The 24,297-nt window shown below is 43.2% G+C and overlaps 4 protein-coding genes across 9 annotated transcripts in view; 3 read left to right on the top strand and 1 right to left on the bottom strand.

Annotated features, from left to right (window-relative positions):
• The window catches only part of FYCO1 (FYVE and coiled-coil domain autophagy adaptor 1), a 45,337-nt gene extending 41,286 nt beyond the window's left edge, over window positions 1–4,051 (top strand). For all 6 annotated transcript variants that reach the window (XM_021531258.3, XM_021531260.3, XM_021531261.3 and 3 more), the window contains one exon: window positions 241–4,051. In XM_021531258.3, the coding sequence (XP_021386933.2) occupies window positions 241–316 (76 nt within the window). In that variant the 3' untranslated portion in view covers window positions 317–4,051. The remainder of the gene's footprint in view (window positions 1–240) is intronic.
• Window positions 4,052–7,581: 3,530 nt separating this feature from the next.
• On the bottom strand, window positions 7,582–9,275 carry CCR9 (C-C motif chemokine receptor 9). The gene is made up of 2 exons (XM_021531300.3): window positions 9,258–9,275; window positions 7,582–8,742 (listed from the first exon to the last, which is right to left on the bottom strand). Exons 1-2 carry the CDS (start codon window positions 9,273–9,275, stop codon window positions 7,582–7,584), a joined length of 1,179 nt encoding a protein of 392 aa, XP_021386975.3.
• Window positions 9,276–15,170: 5,895 nt separating this feature from the next.
• The window catches only part of GLB1 (galactosidase beta 1), a 41,037-nt gene continuing 31,910 nt past the window's right edge, over window positions 15,171–24,297 (top strand). Inside the window, exon 1 of the mRNA XM_021531263.3 lies at window positions 15,171–15,296. Within this exon, the coding sequence (XP_021386938.2) occupies window positions 15,243–15,296 (54 nt within the window). The 5' untranslated portion in view covers window positions 15,171–15,242. The remainder of the gene's footprint in view (window positions 15,297–24,297) is intronic.
• TMPPE (transmembrane protein with metallophosphoesterase domain) lies at window positions 15,232–22,523 on the top strand. The gene is made up of 2 exons (XM_021531265.2): window positions 15,232–15,296; window positions 17,945–22,523. The coding sequence occupies exon 2, from the start codon at window positions 18,034–18,036 to the stop codon at window positions 19,348–19,350; it is 1,317 nt and encodes a 438-aa protein (XP_021386940.2). The 5' UTR covers window positions 15,232–15,296; window positions 17,945–18,033; the 3' UTR covers window positions 19,351–22,523.

The following is a 24,297-nucleotide window of genomic DNA, read 5'->3' as shown; positions in this document are numbered from 1 at the left end:
TCCACTCTTCTTCCTGAACCTCTGGGAGGGTTAAGAGAAACTAAGCAAGTCAAGTCATTTGTGACTCATTCCAAGTTTAGTCAGGATTGTCATCTTTTTAACAACAAACCTGACGGCCCTTGTGCAGGCATACTTCTTTTTGACAACAGTGAATTGAAAAACTGTATACACTTTTAAGGCTTTCCCCTCTTTGTTGGCTTCAGCTAACGTGATCTTTTTGCTCTCTTTCTTTCTTAACAGGTTTATCTCAAAAAGAGTGTTTTATCACTTGGCTGTTGAGCGACCTGTCATCTATGATGGAAGCGATTTTCCATAGCCTTTACTATACTGTGTATTTTTAATTAGATTTTTAAGATATGATATTATTTATGTACATGTGTAAGCATTCTGATTACCACTGTGTTTGAAGACTTTGAAACTATGCAATAGTTCTAATGCACTTAAGAGGAGATGTGTACACTAAAAACAGAAACCTTTTCAGGAACACTAATGGTTCTGTACTGTGTACAGACTGCTGAAAAGCCATGTTGTGTGGTTTAACAGGTCAATAATAACCAATTTTCTTTTCAGTGAGGAGAAAAATAAGTGTGGGGGTATCTAAATGCAAACTGAAATTCTCTGATGAAAATTGAGTTATTTTTCTTCCAGAAATATCCTTCAAAAGGAAATTTAAAGAAAAATGCATATTTTTGACCTCTTCACTGAGGTGTAAACATAACCATCTATGTTCTGCTGTACTGCTCTTACAGTCAGAGCAGCAATTATGCAATACTTCAGTCTTCACAATTATTGTAATCCATCTAGAGTTTTTTATCTTTTCCAAGTTTTATAAGCAGCAAACCTTAGGAGTTTTATACATTTTGGACTTAGATTTGCTAAGTCTTAACTGGCTTTTTCCAATGCTTTGGCACTGAATGCTGGTTACAAAATAATAAACACGAAGCAGCAACTCCTTTCACTTTGGCTCACTGTATTTTGTATGTTGGCCTATGGAACCCAGTTCCTACAGTGAGCACCAGTGGCAGAATGCAGAACATTTATTCCCCCTGTGGAATAAAGTACTGCTCACTGGGTGGTATTGGGAAGAGGAGTATTCCTTTTTCCTGCCTTAGCACCTTAGCATTCACAGGAAAGCACAATTTCTGGGGAGATCAGCAGCATCTCTCTCTCTAGACTACATGGAAGGCAGCAATAATGTTTAAATGGGTCTCAAAATGTCCATCCAAAGCAGAACTCTCCACCCAGTGGTGTTAGTGCATTCTGTCCCTTTCCTAAGCCTTGCAACTGTTTCCTAAGCCTAACCAGCTGTTAACTTTCCATCTCAGATTTGGGGGCTGTTAACACTGCCTTCTAAAGGAAGACTGGGTTCTTGCTTATATATCTCACTTATGCAAAACTTTTTATGCAAACCATCTGCTTTCCATATAGAATTTCAGCTTTTTGTCAAATACCCAAAAGTGAATTTTTCTGTACAAAAAAAAAAAAAAAAACAACTCTCTTCCAATAGAATGGCAAAACATTTGGCAGGAGAAAGAAGAAAAGTTCTTTCTCCCAACCAGCCCTCCTCATAATTTAAGTGTGTCTGATTTCTCATGTTACTGTTCTCCTAGGAAACCTCAGACCTGAAGGGTTTTAGTGCAGCAGTTAGTAGAAGACCAGCAAAACCTGTGAGGAACCCTGCAGAGACTTGGTAGCAGCTGTAACTGTCATACAGGGGTCATGGTGGGAGACAGAAAATAAAGCATGAAGGGAAAGAAGAAAAAAGGGCAAGCATAAGCTGAAGCAAATGGTTTGGGGAGAGGAAAGGGGCAAACTTTTAAAAGCAAGGAGAGGGATTATGGGAATGAGCTCAGCTAGGGAACGTGGTCAGGAGAGGCCAGCTGGTGTTTATGTTTTGCCAGTACAATCCAATACTCATAAGGAATCTCCCACCCCAAAGGACTGATTGTTTAAAAGGTGGAGATCACAAAGCAAGTGTTGGACATTTACACAGGAGCAGGTGTGGCAGAGGGAAAATTCTAATCATAGGAAAGAAAATAAATACAGTTAAAGCTAAAGGTTGCTCATAATTTGTTCTAGTTGTTAACAATCTATAATACAGTGATCCTGAAACAGATTGTGAAAGAATGACTACTTTTCATGGAGCACCTAGGATTTAGGTCTCTGACTCATCAACAGTGTTCCCTTGCCTTCCGCTGCCTTTTTCCCTCTAGTGGTGGTGTGCTCCCAACCCTCTGTCAGGCAGAGTGGTCAGTGGAAGGGGCAGGCTCCTGAAGGCTGCAGTGGTTGTGTGCATGAAAATGAGATGGACGAGAGACTGAAGTGGGCGATGAACAGCAATAAATGGTTCATGAATTACAGCATATTTCAGTGTAGAAGATGTTTTATATTTAATTAGGCTAGAAGAGATTATTTATTGCTTAAAAATTGAGTACTGTGTACCATACGCTATGCAATTTCACTGAGCTGTTACTGAAGTCTGCTGCAGTTTTCTTTTAAGCTTTTAGGTGTGGTTTTTAAAAACATTTTGCTGTTGTTTACTTAGAATACTAATTTTACTGGGATATCTTTCTTAACATGCCAAATGTAAGGTAAAGGGACACTATCAGGTATCTGCAGCCAAAATATGACATCTCTGTTAAAAAGTATTTGAAGCCTATCTACTAAAAATAATTTGATTGCCCTCTTGATTTCCCTCCACATCCAGTTCTTGACTTTTTTTTTGTTCTGTGGCAAATGTTTTTAAGCCCCTGTTCATGTAGCTCTCAAAATAATTGTCTCCATGTAGTAAGCCAGATGTTTTTCTGGAGGTCTCTCATGTAGACAGTCCTGAGACTGGCTGAAGCCTATGATAGGGAGAAGGAAAGTAAATCCACTGGATTGTTTTCATTTAGTATTTGAGTCTTTATGGTCCCTTTTCTTCAGGTTTTCCTGCCCTTTGAGACTAATTTTATGGGGTTTTTTTCTCTCTCTGAAAGACAACTAAGAGTGGGAGTCAGAAGCTGTAGTTTAAAGATTAAAAGAAAATGTTTGCTTCTGACCAAAGACAGTACTTAAGGAGAAGAAATTTCAATGATGAAGTATCAGGCTGGTAAGGTGCAAGTGGACAGGAGTGCAACTGTTCAAAGAAGCTTCCCAGGAGCAGTAATCCCATCATAACAGCTCTAAGAGGTTGTGCAGAGACACTAAAGAACCTGATATTAGTAGAGACCTTTTGTTTAAATGTCCCAGACAGTTCATTACTGGAATCATGGAAACCCAGTAAAGGACTTTGCACAAGGGCAAGCTTGTGCAAGAGATTATTTCATTGTGCAAGAGATTATTTCATTCAAGCACCCCATTCTTCCATTCACAAAATGCTTGTTCATGTGAGCTATGCCAGCAATGCTGAAAAGAACCTTTTATTTATAGGTGCTCAGGTGATGTGTTGAATTAGGATTTTATTATCTGCAGGAATGCAATAAAGAGAAAAATATTTTAAATTGATCATGAAATTAATTGAAGGAGATTTCACATTCATAGGACAAAGAGATTAAACATTGTGGTCAGCATAAGCAATTAGATGTTTTTGTGGGTGCTGGAAAGCGTAAGAAGATATAGAGAGTAACATTTTTTTATTACAAGGAGGTTTTTGCAAAGGAAGGAATGTAGTTTCTTCAAGAAAATGACAGTGTTCCTTTACTCAACATTACTAAGTGTTTCTTTATGAAAAATGAAAGAGGTATTGCACAAGAGTGTACCACATTAAAAAATAGCAAAGCTACCAAAGCCTGACTTTTTTCCTAAAACTGAAATTGCACTATAGTTTTAATTATGCTCAATCATGGAGGTTGTAACTTGTTCAGAAGCATCTTTTGGTCTTAACTGCCAAAGAATTGCAAGCCCTGTTCACATCAAACTTCCTGCTCCAGATATAGGAAAAATCATGTATACCAGTGTCTGTACAGTTACAGAAATGTTAATGGTTGTGTTGGAATGTTTTTCTTTATGCTTTTTTTTTTTTCTTTTTTAACCTCAGGAATTTAAGAATAAAATTCTTTATCACTGCAAATGTTTGTCCCTTTTTTGCCTTGTAGAGATAGCATTGTGTGGAAGATAAATCTGATAACTGTATAATCTACTTGGGGGTTTTATGAAATTTATATTACCGTCCCCTCATTTCAAAGCTAGAATTACCAGTAGAAGTTTCAGAGCATCTCCAGAGGTATCTGGAGTCCTGGCTTCACATTCAGAAGTTTCCTTCTAGGAAAGGCTCCAGCAAAGCCTAATCTGGAGTGTGAGGGACTGCAAAGAATGAGTTTTATATAGCCAGTACATGTGTAAGTGACAATGCCTTGTGGTACCTCAACTCTGCAGGGAACTGCTGCAGCCATTGAAGTCTTTATGTCCATCTCCAGTAATGGATTTTTATCCATCCTGGGTAATATCCCCTCCCTTGGTGCCAGGGAAAAGGCTCTCCCAACCCTACTTCTGCCTTCTATTTCTTGGTCTGTGCCCCAAGAACTGGTCTTGGCACAAACAGGATAACATTTTTCTGTGGGGACCATGTGAAGCTGCCACAAGGTTGTCATATCCTCTTCATTATTCCTTGAAGTGTCACAGGGAGGCTTGAAGTCCAAATACAGTAATAATTCCTGTACTTACACACCCTTCTGTCACTTCCCTGCTCTCTGGAAGAGGTGCTTCCATAAAGATGTCTCTGTTTCAGGCAGAGCAGGCACCAGGTAGGCAGGTTTGCTTGCAGAGAGTGAAAGTTTCCCATGGGCTCTCCCAGCTTCCTCCCCTGGTACCACAAGCAGGCTGGTGCTGCTCTACATGACTGCCTGCACCATGGTGACAATGCAACACTTGGGGCAGGGACGAGTCCGGCTGCCTCTTTGAAGAAGAGCAAAAGCATGGGAGACTACAGCCCAAACCTGGGAACATCTAGGAAAAACTGACCTCAAAGAGAAGGGAGGGGACCCAAGCTATGGAAGATCTCAGGCCTTTACCAGGACTTCCAGCAACTGCTGGGTGCTCATCCTGCTAGAGCTGTGCATAAAACATGAGTAGAATCCCCTGGGACTGCTCATGAAGCAAGGAAGGCAATACCCTTTGCCTGTGAGGAAACCTCCTGTCCTGGAAAAGAGCATCAGGTGAAGGCTGGGGACACCCTAGCCAGGCACAAGAGGGATTGTGGTAGGATAAATGCAAGTAAACTATCAAGGCAGAGGGACAGAGGAGCCCAAGAAGGGTTTGACCACGAGGAGCTGTGCTGCTGGGAGACAAAGGCCCCCAGCAGATGCAAGAGGGATTAATGGCAGAAAACACCTCCATGACTGAGTCCCTGCTTTGTGCTGACCAACAAGAAGGGTTGCTGATGAAGCTGCAGCCAGAGGGATGCAGGGAGACAGCTTCCCCCCAAGTTTGTGTGGTGAGAGCAGCTTGGGAAGCCACCAGCAGCTGCTGAACTGCAGGCAGCCGTGGTGGAACAAACCCCAAGAGTAAAAACCACCCCCCAGGGAGGTTGTTGGTCTCCAGCTTCCCCTGGCACAGTGATGGGAGCAGCCTGACTCAGAGCAGTCACTGCATGACATAGGGACAACTCTGTCACCCCAAACTGCTGCAAATTCATTGCTGTTTCACCACCCTCAGCAGTTTCACCTGCTGATTGAGCACGAATATTTCCCATTGCATTTTGGGGACTGGTGAGATGGCCATGAAGTTCAGGTTCCTGGGGCCTGTGAGACATAGTGCAGGGAAGAGGAGCTTGCAGCAGCTAAGGTTTGCACACTTGTTTGCATAACTCAAGGGCTCTTTGGGAGCCAGGAGAACCCTCTGAGTATGTGCCCTATCACCCCCAGGGGTAATAGGGCTGAGCTGCTATGGAGAAGCATCTTCCCCCAGTGTGGTCCCTCCTCCCCTGCCTTTAGAAACCTGCTCTGCACCCCAGCCCTCATGTCAGGAGCCTAAACCTGCTCTGGTGCCTGCAGGATTCTCAGCTGCAACTTCCACACCACAGGGCTTAGGTATTTGAAACAGACCCTCTTAGCAAAGTTTTCCTTTGGCTTCTTTTGAGAGGGGTAAATGCAGTGATCACAAACAGGTTATGTGTATGGATCTGAACTGGGAAGGATGCATGGGTAAGAAACAACCAGTTCATCCCCTTGGTGTATGTGGCAGTGCCTTTATTTAATTTTGGCTTCTGTTTGCTGAGCAAAAATCACAAAATATACCCATACCCTTCCTATACATACAGTGAAAATTATATACATCTTTGACCATTTTTCCCCCTAAGGAAAAGGTAAAAAAAAATCCTAATGAATGTATATGAAACTTGAACACCCATCTGCCCAGGTATACCTTATTAGCTAGAAAAGCAGCATCAAACTCTGCAGAAAGCTCTTGTTTACCAGCATGCTTTAATGTGAAACAGTGAAAACTCTTTTTCCCTGCAAGAGCTAAATACAAGAAGGTAAACCAGGTTACATGAAATTATTTAAAACAAAGCCTCCTGAGCACTACATCCTGCAATTAAAGAGTGGGAGGTGCAGGCTTTGGTCAGGCAGGACTGGCAAGGCCATGTCCCTGTGAGAGGATGAGCAAGGCGGAACAGATATATGATGCTCTGTGGGCTCAGGTTTTGGGGTGCATTACAGCACACCACTTCTGGCAATGGCAGCCTCCACAACCTGATGTCTCATTCCAAATTTCATTAGGTTTGACACTTAATTACTCCCTGTCTTACTGGTGCTATGTTAAATATATTTTTCAAAGATATTGGTGCATAACTGGTGGTCAGCTGAACCATGGGTTTGGGTTTTGTGTTCTGGTTTATGACAGCTTTGCACCATGAAGCAAATATCCCTGGGACAGACAACTATGTCTCCAAAGCCCTTAATTTTTTATTGTGAGGGGTGATTTGTTTCCAGTATGAAAACAGGAGCCATTGTACATGACATCACACAGCTAAAATACAGGAATAAGAAAGACCACATTCTACAATGCTCACTTTATGTATATGAACAACTGGCTTTTCTTTGCAAGAAAAACCACCTATGCAGCCAAACAGAGTTGCATTTTCCCAGGCACAGAGAGCAGCATTTGCTCACTGCTACAAATGAGTATCAGAGCTAAAGACCATTCACCTTTACACAGGATGGGATCTGGTGTAGGAATCTGGCAGGACTCCCAAGTCAGGCCACATTCATAGGGGAACCTGGTGTGACAGCAAATGAAGGCTGAACCCCCTGCTGCTGCTTCCTGCAGTCAGAATGCTTCATCTGCCTGTATTGCTGCCATAGCTGGGTGTATCACCTGCTATGAGACTTGTTATTTCAGGTTGTGGTCTGAGCTGCAGATGGGCCAGCTGTCACAAAGATAGTTTTTGACATCTATCAGTTCTGTTTATAGCAAGTATGTTTCCATTTTGCTCCCATCTGCCAAAGGTTTCCTGTTCTCTCATCCAACAGCCCTCAGTTGGGTCCTGCACATCAAAGACAGGCCCTCAACCCTTTCTGCCCCTCTGAGATAATCTTTGGGGTATACAGATGGTCTCCAAAGAGCTTGTGCTTCTCTGGAGAGGAGAAGGCGAGGACTAACTTACAGGATGACTTTGCAAGGAGGGGACATAACAGAGGAGGCCCAGTGAGTGTTGAGGATCAGGGAGTTCCTGACCCGCCGCCTCCCCAGCATGGCAAAGGACCAGTTTGAGCTGTGCTCCTGGCTGTCACAGGCAGAGGAGTGCTCCTGGCCCCTGCTCCAGCAGCAGCCACAGCTTTGCATCATCCTGCCCAGTGCCATCCTGAACCGCTCGCCAGCAAAGACATAGAGGAAGGGGTTGAGGCAGCTGTGGAGGAAGGCGATGATCTGGGTGACCTGCAGCCCGATGTCCAGCTGGTTGGCAGCCTGACAACTGTGCACCACCCCTGTGTAGGTGTTGATGGCTTTGATCAGCAAAACAATATTGTATGGGAATTGAGAGAGGAGGAAAGCGGTGAGGATCATGGTGATGATCTTCAGCGACTTCTGCTTTTGAAATCTTTTGGCTTGTAGGAGGGTGTTGATGATAAGGGCATAACAAATCACCATGACAAGGAGCGGGAGGAAGAATCCTATGATAACTTTCAAGGCCAGGACTGTAACTCTGAAGATCACATTGATGTTTGGTGGGTACATAATTTTGCAAACTGTTACATCACCCACCTGTGTGCTCTGGCTGTAAATGAGTTCTGGGATGCACAGGCTCACAGATGTCAGCCAGACAGCCAGGCACATGAGCCTGCTGCGCAGGAGCCACCTTCGCTTACAAGTTTTAGCTTTCATCGCTTGGACTATAGTGATGTACCTGTCAAAGCTGATGCAGGTTAGAAGCAAGCTGCAGCCATAGAAGTTGATCTTATACATACTGTTCACAACCTTGCACATGAAGTCCTTAAAGATCCATCCATCAGAAGCAGCTTTGGCCCAGAAGGGAAAGGTGAAAAGGAGCAGGAGGTCGGCGATGGCCAGGTGAAGCAGGTACAGATCCATCATGCTCCTCCTGAAGTGGTATTTGCAATAGACAAGCACAACCAAGGTGTTCCCCACTGTGCCCACAGCAAAGATGAGCCAGAAAAACACTGGCAGGAAGGCTTGAGCAAACTGCCTGACCTGCCTCTTGTCACACATGAAGTCTGTGCTGTTCACTGGGTTCTCACACAGGGACAACACCATGCTGCCATTCCTGTAGTAATCCAGGCTACTCTTGCCAGGATGTGTGACCTGCAATAGGACATCTAGTAAATTTCTGTTGAGAGCCTCAGTAAAGTGTACGTTTGCCCCTCTCCACCAGATGCAATTGAAGATGCTTAATATATTCCATTTAAATAAGAAAGTGCAAAGACTGCCAGTGAAACAGGTCATTTCAGATTGCTTGGAGTGTGCAGCACAACAGAGATTTATAAAAATGACCCATTGAGTGAATAACTCAATGAGTCAAAATGTCAAAATGACAATTGAGTGAAAAACAAAAGAACAGTTCACGATGTTTGGCCAACTTCAGTTACTAAAATGGCAGGTAGAAGCACTATGTCTGTCAGATAATTCAAACCATAATTTTCTTGGCTTCAAATACATAACAAAAGGCAAAATGCCCAACTTGGAAAGAAGGGGAGAAGTAGTTTTTGTGTTACTGCTATGTTGGGATGGTACCAGTGGCTCAAAAGAGGCAGAAAACTGATGGAGATAAAGAGGAGGGAAGGAAAAGGAGATGAACAGTGACATAGCTGTATACTCACAACACTTGCAGCTGCCATCTTCAGCCAGATTGCTCCTCAGTCCTGAAGTAAGCTCCGTAGCCTGGAGAGGAAAGATGGGGGAAGACAACTGATTTGAAACAACTCTGAAGTAGGACTGTGACTCTCTTCCTTGTAGTTCTTCTTCTTCTACCTTTAATAAAAACCTCAAATCTTTGAAACAACTCTGGCCGGAAAATGAACAAACCACACAGAAATTTATGTCGCTGATACAAATTATTTACTTATTTCCATTTTACAAATTTACATTTAGCCTACATTAGGTCTTCAGCTTCTCTATGGCACTGTGCTGATTAAGTCCTTGGATGTACTACAATGACTGCAATCTCATTTTTAACAAGCTGTAGACTCCTCAGTGTGCACATGTAAAAAGTAATCTAAAAGTGCTGTACCTTGCAAAAGATTCATGAGCAAAACTGAAATATTACTCTTAACTGATTTAGCAACTAAGAAGGAAAAGTACCTGGCTTTACTAGTACTTTGCAGTCTTAAATATTTGCATCCTCTGCAGCAAGTGATTAATCTCTACCTCCAACTTCTCTTTCTTATTTTTGAGTTTAGACACAGTGCTCATTGTTGTTGGCCTGCAAAGCTGATCATTAAGCACCAGTAAACAAAAAAATTTTGGGCTTTTTCTGTTGTAGATTGCTTTTCTAGTTGGTCCACCATCACAAAAGGTAGCTGAGCCTGGTGGGCTCGATGCAAGACAAGTGCACCTAAATATTCCATATGTTCTGCACCAGCTTGTCCAGAACAATACCTGGGGATGAAGCCTGGTGACAACACAAGGTGGGTCATTGCTACTGGGGACCTTCAACTAGCACAGACCTTTCCTCCAGACCCCTTCAAAAGCAGCTCATGTAACCGAGAGGTCACCTTGCAGAAACCACAGCAGAAGCGGATGGAGCCAAACCTCCTCCATGGGGAAATGGCCCATGTTCATGCTCCGACTTCCCTCTGACTGCTCATTGTGGGCTGACTAAAAGCACCTGTGGCTGGCAGCAGTCAGTGAGCTCCTGATTTCTCCCCAGAACATGTCATTGAAGCATCTGGTGAATGGTGCAGAGCTGTGTATCCCCAGGGAGCTTTTTAATGTTATTTTCTTCTAGCTGTCAGACCTACTTAAATTGCAAACAAAAAGATCAGTTTGGTGAGGGAAAAAAAAATAGGTGATTTGTAATTTAGTTGTTTTTCCATGGAGGCTGCTTGTGGGAAAGAGAGACATGAATAGTGGAGGATGAAGGGACTCATCGGGACAGTTGCTGCAGGGGCCAGCTTGGATGTGGCACTCAGTAGTCACACTCTGCATGTGATGTTTGCTCTTTACACCTACAATTAACCATTTTGTAGGCTGAGCTGACTGTGTGCTCCTGGGGCCTCAGCCTGATCAGACCTGTCACAGACTGTTTACTCTGTGGTTTTCATGTTTTAGGTACCTTAAAAACATGTGGCAATCTTCTCTTTATTTTACTTTTATTTTGTTGCTTTTTTTTTTTTCCTGGTAAGCTCTTTTGATACCAAAAGGACAATGTATCATGCCATCAATTTTTTGCTCATGTGCATCATCTAGTACAGGGCAAATCAGAGGTTACTACTAGGCTGTGTCCTGCTGCAAAATACTTTCACTGGGGAGAAAAAAATACCCTTGAACAAGAAATGGATTCCTTTGGGCAGCTTCCAGTGTCTTTTTGGGAGGCTGGGACAGGAATGAGGAGCCAGGTCTAGTCCTGCCCTCTCCAGGTTGCCCCACGGTCACAGCTTCCCACTGCTGCCTGCCAAGGCTGCCAGCAGGCAGGAGTCAAGATCGCAGGGTCTGTCTCATGACCTGCAACACCAGGTGCTTTGCAAACAGCAAAATGGAGCAAACCAAAAGTATGCCACCTTCAGGAGGAAAGGCCAGGCTATTCCTGCTGCAGAAGTGGGGAAACCCAGGGCAGGATGGCAGGGAGTCCCATGAAGTCCCTACTGGTGGCACATCTTTATGTGATAACCATCCAGAAGAATGTGGCAGGGAAGACTTTGAAAAGGAAGCCAGTGAGAAGTGGTTAATAGAAGTATGAACTTGAACATTTTATGTCTTCTTTCTGGTAAGCTGCATGCAAATCATGTTGATTTAAGTTCTCCTCTCTGTAGGAAGTCTGAGCACCATGGGGTTTTACTTTAATGATGGTGTTCAGCTGTGACCAATGTGCGTTCCACTCATACTTCAAGGAAATTTCCAAATCACAATTCAGGCTCAGTTCCAGTTATGGAGAAAAGAGTGATTCTGGCTAGGTTTTGAGTTGGGCTCTGCTGTTACTTGGCACCATGCTCATATCAGCAGCAAACCATCTCCTTCCAAGGGAAAGGAGCCCAGGATGGTCCATGATCAACTACAAAATCTCCCCTAAAATGTCTGTGTATCTCTAAAAATTGGTTGTCATCTTGAAACTGTTCATGGAACAGGCATAGGTCTGTATGATGATACAGAATTTGGTCTCCTCCACCTCCTGGGCCACCCTGTAGAAAAACAGAAGAGGGGGGAGTAGATCTCAGCCAAACTCCAGGGCACCTGCTAAGGAAAGCACATGTGAAAACACAGGCAGAGTCTCTGGGATTAGGGATGAGTTACTCTGAGCTTGCAAATGGCTGCCTGGCAGTTGATCCATGATAATTATCCTTAATTCAAGCTAGTTTGGCCCTTGGTATAATGCAAGGTGATTCAGCATTGGGAGAGCTACATTAAGTGTAGTAGGGTAAAGGCATGCCCATAAGCAAAGCCTCTGATGCAAAGGATCTTCACATTCTTTGGTCTCTCCTTCATTAATCTGAACCCTCACATTCAGGATTTAAGTGACCTTAATCAGACTTAGTTTAATTCTCCCTGGAAGTAATGTAATAAGTATAATTTAACCCACCACTTTACAGAGCCAGTCCCACAGTACTAAAAGCCTCCAGGGCAGAAAACCTCCAGCCCAGAACACAGGCAGCTGCTCATCCTGTTCATCACTTTCCTGCCACATGACATTTGTTAAGTGAGTGTTGCTGACAACAGCAGCTTTTTTGCCCTCAAGAACAGAAGCAGAATAGTGTGAATGTTAGTCCTCTTACCAAATTTCTGTCAAACTGGCTCCTGATTTGTATCCTCACTCACTGCCATCCGCAGTTAAATCCTTTCATGCAAAACCAGAGATGAGACAGTCAGTTCTTGCAATACCAGCATGCATTGTGAGATAACTTGTGATTTCCCTTCAGCTCATATTGATGCGGAACTAAGCATCTCTGTTTTCCTTAAAAATATATTGCTTTCATGTTCATCAAGAGAACTTGATGAACATGTGAAAAACATGAACAGATGAACAGTGAAACACTGTTTTTGGTTTTGTTTAAAGTGAGAAAACTAATACCACCAGCATTTCTTCTATGTCTTCTTTTTGGCTTTGGGGTCCTTAAGCACAATTTGGGGAAGATTTTTTAAATTCTTAATTTATTGCAGGTACTATAAGCAGAGAAGTATTTAGCTTTTACTTAGCTGGAAAATTTTGCAGAAACAGAACAAAACTTAGGGTTATATCCTCTTCTGAGCCTGACCAAGAAGTTTCCTTTTTTCACAGTGAAAACTTCACCATGTTTGCATATACCTATCTTTTAACATGCCTATTTTCCTTCCCTGAGGTAAAAGGAGGACATTAAACTGCTTCATTCCAAGCAGGCTACTTGAGAGTGCAATAACTCCTCAGATGGTCTGTTTAGGGGAGAGGCTGTGGGAGCAATTCAGTGTCCTCTATGAGGAGGGTGTTTGCAGTCAGTGAGACCAGTGGGTCTGACTGCAAATCCAGACAGGTTACTTGCTTATGTAGATTACACACAGGGGTCCCTGGGGATTTCAATAAAGAGGAAACAAAAGTGTCTTTTTGTTCCAGCATGGGTTCACAGTAATTTTAATTTAAAAAAAAAAAACAGCTCAAAAACTCCCTGAATGGTCCTGGCAATTAGAACAACCATTACAAAAAATGCATCAGCCCAGGTCTGCACAGGTAAGCTCCTAACAACAGCTGAAATAACAGTTTTGGTTGTAAGAATGGGTTGCAAACACAGAGCCTGAAGGAAAAAAAGATATTATTTACAGTACCCTAAGTGTAGCAACACTTCCTCCACAAAAATAGGACCTGTTTAAATTCTAGGTACTGAAGATACACAGCTATCCAGTTTCTACCTCAAAAAATATATATACATATTTCTGTGAACCAAATTCCTGTTTGCTGGCGAGAAATGTTTTAGCAGTCTCTGTAAAGAGCCTTGTCCCCAGCAGCTTCTTTTACAGAGCATTTGGCAAGTGGGGACAGACAAACCAGACCCCAAAGACTGCTGTTAAACCTTCTCATTCCTGTCAGGTCTTCAGGTTCCTGTCCTCTGAATTATTAATTTAAATTGGGAGCTGCCTGTGCCTGCTTGCCTAGTTTGGAGTACCCATTTTAAAGTAAACATTCTTTTGGCTGCATCTGGTGCCAAGGGATATAAAAACTTTACAGATCTCAGGTCCAACTATTTTAGGAGAAGCAATGGCTTTGTTACTCATACTGTAGGCTGGTTCATACTGTGACTTTTAACTCCTGAGTTAACTCCCTGCAGAAGTGTGCAGGGCAAAGCGATACAAGGAAGCTCACCAGGGATGAGCAAAGGAGCTGCACACCAAAGATTGAGAGACCATGCCACCGGTGAGAGGTGAGAGCCTTAGTTGGCTACACAAGGCACCGGATACAAGGAACTGCATTGGAAGTGCTTCTACACACAGCATGAGGAACAAGCAAGAGGAGCTTAGAAGCCTTGGCTCAGCCCCGGAGATGCGCAGTCACTAGCAAAAGCGAGCCTCCAGGTAAGGATTAAAGGACAAACAAATAAAGCAGGTGTGATTGTGGGAGTCTACTATAGGCCACCCAGTCAGGATGACAACACCAACAAATTAGTCTTTAAGCAACTAAGAAGTACCTGTAAATCAACATAGCTGATAACAGGTCCAAAAGATTCCTGAAACGCCTAACCTCTTGGTACAGGTACTATGAGAACTGACTGGGAAAGGTGCCGTCCTTGATTTATTGCTTGTTAACACAGAGGGACCTGTGGGCAAAGTGATGATTTGTAATTTCTTGAGTGATGATTTGTGGCTTTCTTGGCCACAGCAATAATGAATCAAGTTTAAAATCTGCTGACAGGAGAACTGCCAGCAAAACTTCAACTCTGGATATGAAGTGAGCAAAATTCAGGCTGCTCTGGGAACTAGTTAGTGAGGTTCCCTGGGAAAATGCTTCTTTCTGCCTTTTTGCCCAGCCAAGGTGGCAGAGGCTGCGAATGTTCTGGCATTCCTCTGGGAAGCTGGGGCAAGTCTTTGGCTTTGGACCGGCTGGAGTGTGAGTGGTGCTGCAGATGACGGTCTGACCACTGGAGGTAAAGGCCAGAAGCAGCTTTCTGTCCTGGCAGCTATTGCATGGGAGCAAACTTTGGCGGTGTGCTCAGCGCTGGTGACTGTCTCTTGATTTCAGTGCAGGGCTCCCCGAAGTGCTTTAACATGGGAAGGAGACCACCTAGACCCAGTGCTTCCCGTCAGGATGATGGGCTGTCTAGGCGAGGTAAAGGTCAGCAAGGCCTTTCCATCTTGGAAACTTATGTGTGGGAGAAGTTCTTGCATGGATTTATCATCGGCGGTTGCATCCCAAAGTCCCCCGGAGCTCGCGGCGCTGCACGTCAGCGCTTTAACACGGGAAGCAGCGCCCCGGGCTCACAGCCCCGGGCGCACGGCGGGCTGCGGGGGGCGACCCGGGAGGGGAGGGCGGGAGGAAGCCGGGCTCGGAGGGGTGGGGCGGCGCTGCCTGGTGGCGGCGGGCAGGGAGGAGGAGGAGGAGGAGGAGGAGGAGGAGGGATGCCGTGCTGCGCCGGCCGTTTCCCGGCGGAGCCGTCAGCTGACGCCGCCGTTTCCTGGTGCCGCCCGCCATGCTGCGGCTGCTGCTCCCGCTGGCCGCCCTGGCCGCGCTCCTCGGGGCGGCGGTGAGTGCCCGCCTCGCCTCCCCCAGCCGGGGACAGCGGGGCGGCTCTGAGGGCCGGGGGAGGGCTGGCAGGGGCCTCCTGCCGCTGCCGGAGGAAGGCGCTTCGCCTCAGTCCTTTTCTCAGCCGTGAGCGATGCAGGGCGGCGCACGGGCGCGGGTGCCGGGCTGGTGGCTGCGCCGAGGGGTCGGTCGCGGAGCCGCGGCAGGGAGGGCTCCTGCCCTTCTCCCGAGCAGGCCGGCCGCTCCCGGCCGCTCCCGGCCGCTGGGGCCGAGGAAGGGCTGGCGGTGCCGCCCGGCGCCGGGGCTCGGGGCTGCCGGCCCCGGCGCTGCCTGCGCGCCCGGGCTTCGCTGGGGCCTCGCTGGGAGAAACCGGTACCGACCCGCTGGGAGATCCGTGGGATAAACGTGCTGATCCTGTGGTGTGCGAGAGGAGGGAAAGGGGCTTTACCTGTTCTCCACAGATTCTGCTGTAGCAGCCTTGTCCCGCGGGACGCAACACCACAGCCCAAGGACGAATCCTCATGCTCCACAGTTTCCGTGTTTTATGCCTCGAGTTTGAGGCAGAGTGACACTATTACCTTGGTAGATGTTGTGGTTGGATGGGGCACGGGTGGTTAAAGATGTATGAAAAATAGAACATCATGTGAGATCTTATGGAAGGGGAGTTTGGGTTACAGTTTGTGCACTTTGTTAGGGGTGAGGTTGTTCCTGAGCCTTCCAAAATTTTGAAGGTGGCAGGCAAGAACAAGTACTCTTCAAACTTGATAGTATTAGCACTTTTGGAGGATTTAATAGGTTAATTTCAAACAGATAAAGTACTGTAAAAATACATTGTTTCGAGAATTTGCTGCCATGGGAGGTTGTAGAACCAGACAGTACTCAACAGATTTTTAAAAATTGATTTCCCAGATTTAAATATGGCAGGCTCTTAAGCAACATCCAAGACTTTCTAACACCCATTTCCAACAAGAAATGACTGTGAAGGATTTGCCCTCTAAAATCCCTCCTGTAGCAGCTGTGTCAGTTGAAGGAGCACGACGGAGCAGACCACAGACTGTGGCCAAGGTCCTGTCATTTCTTTATACACTGTTTCTTACTGCCGGTGTCCAGACAGAGTATTGCATGGTGCCTAGAAGACCTATGGACTTGAATCAGTAGGGCATTTATTGTGCTCTTATCTTCCTAGCTCTGTGTGTTTTCTGCAGAGACATATGTGCAAAATAGCACTGTTTCTTAAGAGGAGTTTAGTAACAACTGAGAGGGTTTGAGGAGCTGAGGCTGGCAAGTACGATTTTCCTTATCAGCTCACAGTTCCCTGACATAAGCAATAAGGGAATGGGTCTTTTTAAAACTTGGTCTAGTCCTCAAAGTAGATCAGGGTCCTGTCATCACAGATGTGCTAATGTTCTTTTAAACTAGCTTGAGAGGGTATTGCAGCAGATAAGCAACCTGGCAAACTGGGGTTTGCAGACTTCTGGGCTCAGGCTCACTGCTGAGCCCTATAATGCTGCTTTTGTACCCTAGTTCTGAGACATTTTTTGCTATAATGATTGCTTGCTTTCTGTATCTAAGTGTGGATTGAGAGACAGGAAGTGTTTTGAAAATAAGTATGCTATTATGGGACTATTATGTCAGACATGGTCTCTCTTGTATATTATGAAAGACTTACCAAACTTTTTTCATCTATGATTACAATAACGGGTTTCTTCTAAATAGAAATGTGCAACCTGAGCGATAATAGAAACACCATGACTGAGCAAAATACAGAGCAAACCAGGGAATTCTGCTACCATTCAAACATAACTGATGCTTGCTTGTTTGTTTCAAGTCTGTGAACAGTCATGCATTAGATTCTGTACTCCCTTCTAAAGGAGCAGGGTGTGGTATTTTAATCCCTTTTCAACTTGGTTGCATCCTGTTAGACCAGGATATACTAGAACAGGTGTTGAGTCTTGGAAAACTTTACATGTAGTGGAAGTGGGCTGGAAATGAGTAGTGTGAGTTTCACTGATCCTACTGATCTTCAGATCCTAGTAATTTTCAGGGCTTTGGAGAAATCTGATTCACAACAGCAGGCAAGGATCCATCTGCTGATCATCTGCAGTTTCTGGGACCACAGTTGCATTGTTCCAGTGGAGATTTCACTGCTGCTGTAGCATCTGTTAGTAGAACCTCTTGCATTTGGTAAGAATGATGTAGGGTGTTGCCTTCTTTTCAGATGGAGCCAACTGCTTGGCAAGAAGAACAGAAATAATGTATTAAGGTAATATCACAAGCAACTTAGTCCCAGAACATGTACGGGATTTACAAATGCTGTAATGGTTGTTCCCTGGACTCACTGCAACCCTGTTGTGATGTATTGCCATCTACTATTAGGAAGTCTTGATGAGAAAAAAGTGTTTAAAAGAAAAGGGGGTGTGGGGGAGAAATGATCGAGGGAAACAGGGGGCTTGGAAGGGAACTTCAGCATCCAGTCTTTTCTGTTGTCTGATTTACTCCACTTCAGGACATCTCTGTGTTGTTATGACAGTGATTCTGCATGACCCAGCATCTTGTGTAGTATGTAGAGTAACAATCCTTTATTGCAGTCTGGGAAAAAGGGAATGTGTGTAATATTTTAAAGCGGCTCATACTGGTTCCTGGTTGCAGGCTTTGTTGACCCAAGGCATCCCTTCATAACCACATTATTGACTTCTGGAGACTTCTGCAGAACAGAAGGGAGCAGTCAGGAAGCAAAGATGATCTCCTTCAAGCAACTGCCTATTGAAGCAAAGGCTGCAGTGGCTGCAGGAGTGGTTTTCTTCTCCATGATGCTATCACGGAGTTACCTGGCGGAAAAGCTTGATTCCAGGACGCGGCGTTTGCTTCTAAGGCTGCAAATGGCACTGTTTGCTAATACACTCATGTTGATGGGATCTCTTCATGTTTGGAGGAGCACAGTCACCACGTTCACTAGGTCTTCAGCTGCCAGCTCCTTCTGTTTCATGCTGTGGAAAATAGCTGTGTTCATGTTTCTAGCTTTGGCTCATTCAAGCTTCTTTACATTGCTATTTCTTGTTGCAGAAGAGCCCTATTTCTTTTCCTTAGCTGCCTACACTTGCTTGGGGGCCTATATTATTCTCATCTTTTTCCTCTTCACTCTGGGCTCTGTAGAGCAGGCTTACAAGTTCTTGGCTGGGAGAGGCGCTAAGGCAGGCACGGGCAACAAGAACAGAACAGCACTGAAACCAGTTCTGGCAGTCTTGCTGACTCTTGTGCTGACTGTTGTTGGGCTGTTAAATGCTTCCCAGCCCCCTACTGTGAATTCAGTGGAGATTCCAGTTTACAAACTGCCCTCAACAATGAATAACCTGAAAGTGGTTTTGCTTTCAGATATTCACCTGGGGCCTACAGTTGGGAAGACCAAGCTTGCCATGATAGTGAGAATGGTTAAGGCTTTAAAACCAGATATCACCGTGATTGTTGGGGACCTGTCTGATGCTGAGGCAAAGATCATACGACCTGCTGTTGAGCCTCTTGGAGAACTTGATTCCCCTTTGGGGACTTACTTTGTCACAGGAAACCATGAGTACTACACCTCAGATGTTAGCAACTGGTTTGAGCTGTTAAAATCATTTAATATTCAGCCATTGCATAATGAGAATGTGAAGATTGTTTCACCAAAGAGCACTTCTGACTGGTTCTGCCTGGCTGGCGTGGATGATATTGAAGCAGATGTGTTGCGCTATTCGGGACATGGCATGGATTTGAAAAAAGCTCTCAGAGGTTGTAGCAGTGAGCATGCAATAGTGCTCTTAGCTCATCAGCCAATTGCTGCAAAGTGGGCCCTTCAGGAGAGACCAGACATAAATTTAATTCTCTCTGGCCATACTCATGGAGGGCAGATTTTCCCCCTAAATGCAGGAGCTTATCTTCTGAATCCATTCTTTGTTGGCTTGTACCAAGTTGGGCAGAATACCTTCGTCTACGTCAGCCCAGGAACAATGTACTATGGAATACCCATGAGGCTGGGCAGCAGAGCCGAAATAACAGAGATTATTCTACGTTCTCCTTGAGGAGTTTTCCATTTGACAGACTTCTAATTTTTTTTTTTTTGGCCAGTATATTTGCTCTTCTACTATGAAAGCAAATCCTTTTTCAGGGAAGCCAGAGAAGATGTGTTGGGCTGAACTTCAGTAGGTTCTGTTAAGTTTGAGCAGAAAACACTAACTGTATTTTGGGCTTATGAAACAAATTTGGGACATGTTAAATTACTCAAGTAATTATGTCTTTGAGTTCATTATCATTGAGGTTCTGCATTTAAAGATAACACTGATGTCACAGAGATAATGTGTGTCCTGTGCATGTGTAGTAATACCTGTGTCCTGCAGCTACTTCATGTTCGACTGTTTGGTATCCATCAGACAGCTGCCTTATCAAATTTCAGACAGGTGAAGTTCTGAGCTTGTGCACTGAAGTCACTTATGCATGCTTTGCAGAAAGGCCTGCAAGAGTGTGCACTGAGTATGTAAACTCTAGGAGGCTTTTGCTAGAGTTGTTATGGGAAAGGAAGAGTTTAATAGTTTAGGATTTGTTTTTTTTTTTAATTGAGACTGGATATTTTTATCCTGCTAGCTGTCTGCAGCATACACCAGGGCTTCCAGTCTGTGCTTCTTACTAGTACTGTCAGTTGCCAGGCATCAGTTCTGAAATTCAGTTTTGTCCAGTTAAAAAGTTGGTGAGGCTGACACCAAAAAGTGAAAGGAACTGTCTTTCTCAGGCATTTTCCCCAGAACAGCTGGGCATCCAGTAATTGCTTACTGAAAATAGCTCTAATAAAAGCAAATGAGGACAATTCCAAAATTAACTTCTGTTGCTGTCTGAGCATACAGTACCTCCTTATAAAAAACACTAATTCCAAAGCTGAAATAATCAGTGTCTTTTGTCTTCATTCTGTATTTTTTTCTTTCTGCCTAATTTCTCCTCCATCATTTTTCTCTTGCAAGAGTAAATAAATGCTATTTCAATACAATGCAAATAAGTTAATGCTTGAAATTTGTTAAAGACTTTAATATTTAAGTAAATTATATCCTCTTTTAATGAGACTAAGCTCTGCAGCAGGTGACTTTCCCTAAGAGCATTTGCATGTCAGTGTCCTGGTTGTCTGATGGACACATAGGAGAGAAACTGCTATGGATAGAGGATTTGGATAGAGGATTTCTTCCCATCTTTCATAGAAGGTCTTATCATAAATTAACATAATAATAGGATTTTTGAGGTATTAGAGAATAATTGATATGAACATTTTTGTTTCTATATCTTTGCGTTCATGTAAGAAAGCCAGGATGTAAAATAATATGTGACTTTTGTCCAGGCTAAGGAAAGACTTTACTTCTGTACATCTTCTCTCTCCTCCTGTCCCACCTCATTTCTGCTGCATGAAACATCAAGAGCCATTAGAGCCTGGAAAACCTGCCTGTTTGCAATCTGCAGCTGTAACCACAGGGTTTCCCTTGTCCTGCCTTTCTGACCACCAGTGCCCGTGTTCCTCTCAGGCGGACTCACAGCATGGGGCAAAGAGAGCGCTTCTTATCCAGGAGACTGAGGTGGGAGACCAGAGCTGTGGTGTTCAGTCTTTTCCTGCCTTCCTCTGTGATCCTGAACCAGACAACCATAAACACTGTGTTTCGTTCTTCAGCTTCTGTTCTCATATTGAAGTAGATAGATAGGAGTGTGTTTGAAAAATACTGTAGTCTTTGTAAACTTGAGCGTTTGTTTTAGATTTTGGGGTTTGACTTCATCCACTCTAAATATCTCCCAGACAGAGCTTCTAATTCCTATGCTCATTTTGTATTCTGCTCTTCTGTACAAACATCATATATTTTTACCCAGGAATAATGAAAAATACTGTAAATGTGTCACAAAGCTTAGTGGAATTGTTGGAGAAGTCAGTCCTCTTCTGAAAGACTGAATACTTTACCACACATGCTCTCTTCTTGCCAGATTAGATAATTTCTGTTTCCCACCACTTAAAATTTTGTATACTTTTTTTAATGATTTTGTGATAATATCTACTTAAGTATCCTAAAGTATCCATGTGTATTCAACGCTGCCCACTGTCCATGTGAGATCCATCTGAGGCTTTTAGCAGTCAGTGACACATAGTGTCATATGGTCTTAGGAGGAAGGAATTTTGATTGCCTGTAACTCTCTGGTTACTTGTCAACTCGCCTTCAGTTGAGCTGTGTTCTGGGTTTAGTGGTGCAGAGTATTCTCACCTGGCCAGTAGTCCAGGAGGATTTTTCCACTTGTTGCACTCAATGTTCTTACCATGTTAAAAAAGCTAATTGTTAAGCCTGTTTCCACAACAGGAGGCATTTGTGGGACTGATTTTAGATCGTGTCAATTTCTCAGTGAGTTGCTAGTATTACTTTTTTTTTCCTGCCCTTTTTTGTTTCTCTCTTCATTCTGATCAAGTGTGTGCAAAAATATAGCTGAAAGCGTCCTTCCATTCCAAAATTTCTTCATTACTTTGTATGTACCTCTCTTGGAAAATGATTATGTATCATTTCAGAAATAGATAATGCACCCTTTTAGGAGTGGTCATATTGGCATTTCATATATTTCTTGAGTTCTCCTGATGTAATTTAGTTCTTGCCCTTTTTTTTGTATCTCCCTCTGAAGGGTTGTTTGCTGGTGATTACTTCTTACTTAAAATGTTTTCTTTCTGTGCCAAAGGATTTCAAAGCCTTTTCTTATTTTGCTTTTTAATTTTGAATGGAAAGTATCCTAGATCAAGTTTCTGTTTGATAAAAGGAATGAACTGTTTCTATAATCTCTAATCAGCAATCTCTAACCATCCTTCAAGGTTCTTTCTATACTTTTTCCAGTTTGATATGAATGTACACAATGCAGACCTGTGTTCAGTATTTCAGATGATGAAAAATTGTTGTGCTGCTTATTTTTTAAATTGTTAATTTTTTTTGTAAATTTTATGTGTGTATGTAATATATTTAATCTGGATAATTTAACTAAATGAATATATATTTCATCCTATAAAAGGCCAGTTCATTAGGGGCTGAGGAGGAGTTAATGTCAGAATTAATAGCAGAATATAATAGTATCATCACTTTGTGAAAATTATATTTATTATATAATTACTATAAAATGGATTGGAAAACATGTAAATTGTGGTATAACAAATGCTTTAAATGTTGGGATTTAATAAAACTTTATTCTTATAATCAACCATGAGGCTCCTAATGACCTTTTATTTTGTACCAGGATGCATTGTAGCAGTTTGTGCTGTACACACTCATTCTATTTACCAACAAAAAGCTACCAACAATAAACCTGACTAGTTTTGTAAACTCTTACACCCCTGCTGCTAAATAAGTCATGGTGGAAAGTGGGAAAGGCCACCATTAAATTTGCCTAAAGCCTAATAGGAGAAAAAGGTGCAGACAGCAGGGGGAGGGATGTGATGCAGAGAAATGGACCACTGAGAGAGCAGAGAAAGGTTACTGTGAGAATTTTTTTGGAATGGACAGAAGAAAATGAGTGATTTGTGGTTCTCAGTTTTGATGCTTAAGCTTTGAGGTAGAGAAAGGGGTGTTCTGTGATTGGTCTAAGAGAGGCTAAAAATCTTCAGAGACGGAGGATTTGTACCCACATTTGTTTGCTTTCTAAATAAGATAAAAACCATCTGTTTTGTAAATTTGCAAACATTTGTTTGCTTTCTAAGTAAGATAAAAATCCTCTGTTTTGTCAATTTGGGGAATGAGATGTTTGCCACTGATAAACAGTTCTGTGTGTTGGAGATGAGAAAAAAATCTTATGTTAAGAGACATGCACATTATAAAATGTTGAAATAGCATTAAGGTTGCAAAAATAAGCTGTTGATTTAAGCAAGCACAAATTCTTTAGTTCTTTTCCATGTGAGTATGCTCTGAGGATGTAAGGTGCAACATATCATTGCCTGTAAGGGTCTGAATTTTCAGCTGGGCACTGATGATTTGGTATGAAGGAACTGGCACCCCAAACAGTGTTGTTTGTGTTGCTTACCAAACAAGCAGAACCACTAGCCCATCTTCTCGGGTGACAAAGTGGGAATGAATTCCATGCATATCCACAACCCAGTATACAGCATTGGCAGAGCCAGACATAAATTCATGAGGACAACTCTCTTGTTTTTGTTGCAAGCTCTGGATCATCCACTGACAATGAAGTAATGCTGAAGAATTGATAATGAAGGAAGTCTTTTTACAATGAATGATGAATGAGGTGAATTCAAGGTATTCTGGTAGATTCCTCCCTCTCCTCATCAATATAGTACCACTGTGTCAGGAAGTGTATGTATTGGGAAGGTGATTTACAAAAACCTGACTTCTAAATGGTAACTGGTTCAATGATTACCACTTTCATAATTAATACCTCCCTTTAATTGTTTTAATATAGCCATGACTCTCTGGACAGAAATGCCTGTCCCTGAGGGCATGTAAACAGTTTTTTCAACATTCATCATCTCAACAGCTCTCTGCCATGAATGTAACAAATGTCTTTTCCATAGACCTCTTGATATGGTTAGTCTGAATGAAGGGGCTAAAATCCTCTTACAGAGGGACACCACAGCAATTTATTTTGTTTCTCCTTTTTTCCAGGGCTTTTAATGGCCTTTTAATGTAAGGTGCTTCTATCCATAGTGGTGGGGTTTTTTTGTTTCTTTTCTGTGTTGTTGCATTTGGTTTCTGAGTTCCATTTAGTCATGGTCATTTTGAAGCACCCAATTCTGCATTAGTGCTGTGACTTGTTACAGTGCCCTAGAGTAAAACTGTTTGAAGAAGGTGAAACATCTACGTAGTGTCTGTAAGGGTGAATCGTTTCCTTCACAGGTACACACAGAACAATTCCATCTTAGTGCAGCATGTCCAGCTGTCAAGATTAAGGTTATAAATGAAAGATCAGGAAAAAGTCACATGCATTTAAATTGAACAGGAACTAAGCAGCTGTACATACCTGCGTAT

Source organism: Lonchura striata, chromosome 1 (genome assembly GCF_046129695.1).
Source record: "Lonchura striata isolate bLonStr1 chromosome 1, bLonStr1.mat, whole genome shotgun sequence".
Classification (NCBI taxonomy): Eukaryota; Metazoa; Chordata; class Aves; order Passeriformes; family Estrildidae; genus Lonchura; species Lonchura striata.
Note: the sequence above shows the minus strand (reverse complement) of the source record. Positions and strands in the feature narration are given on the sequence as shown.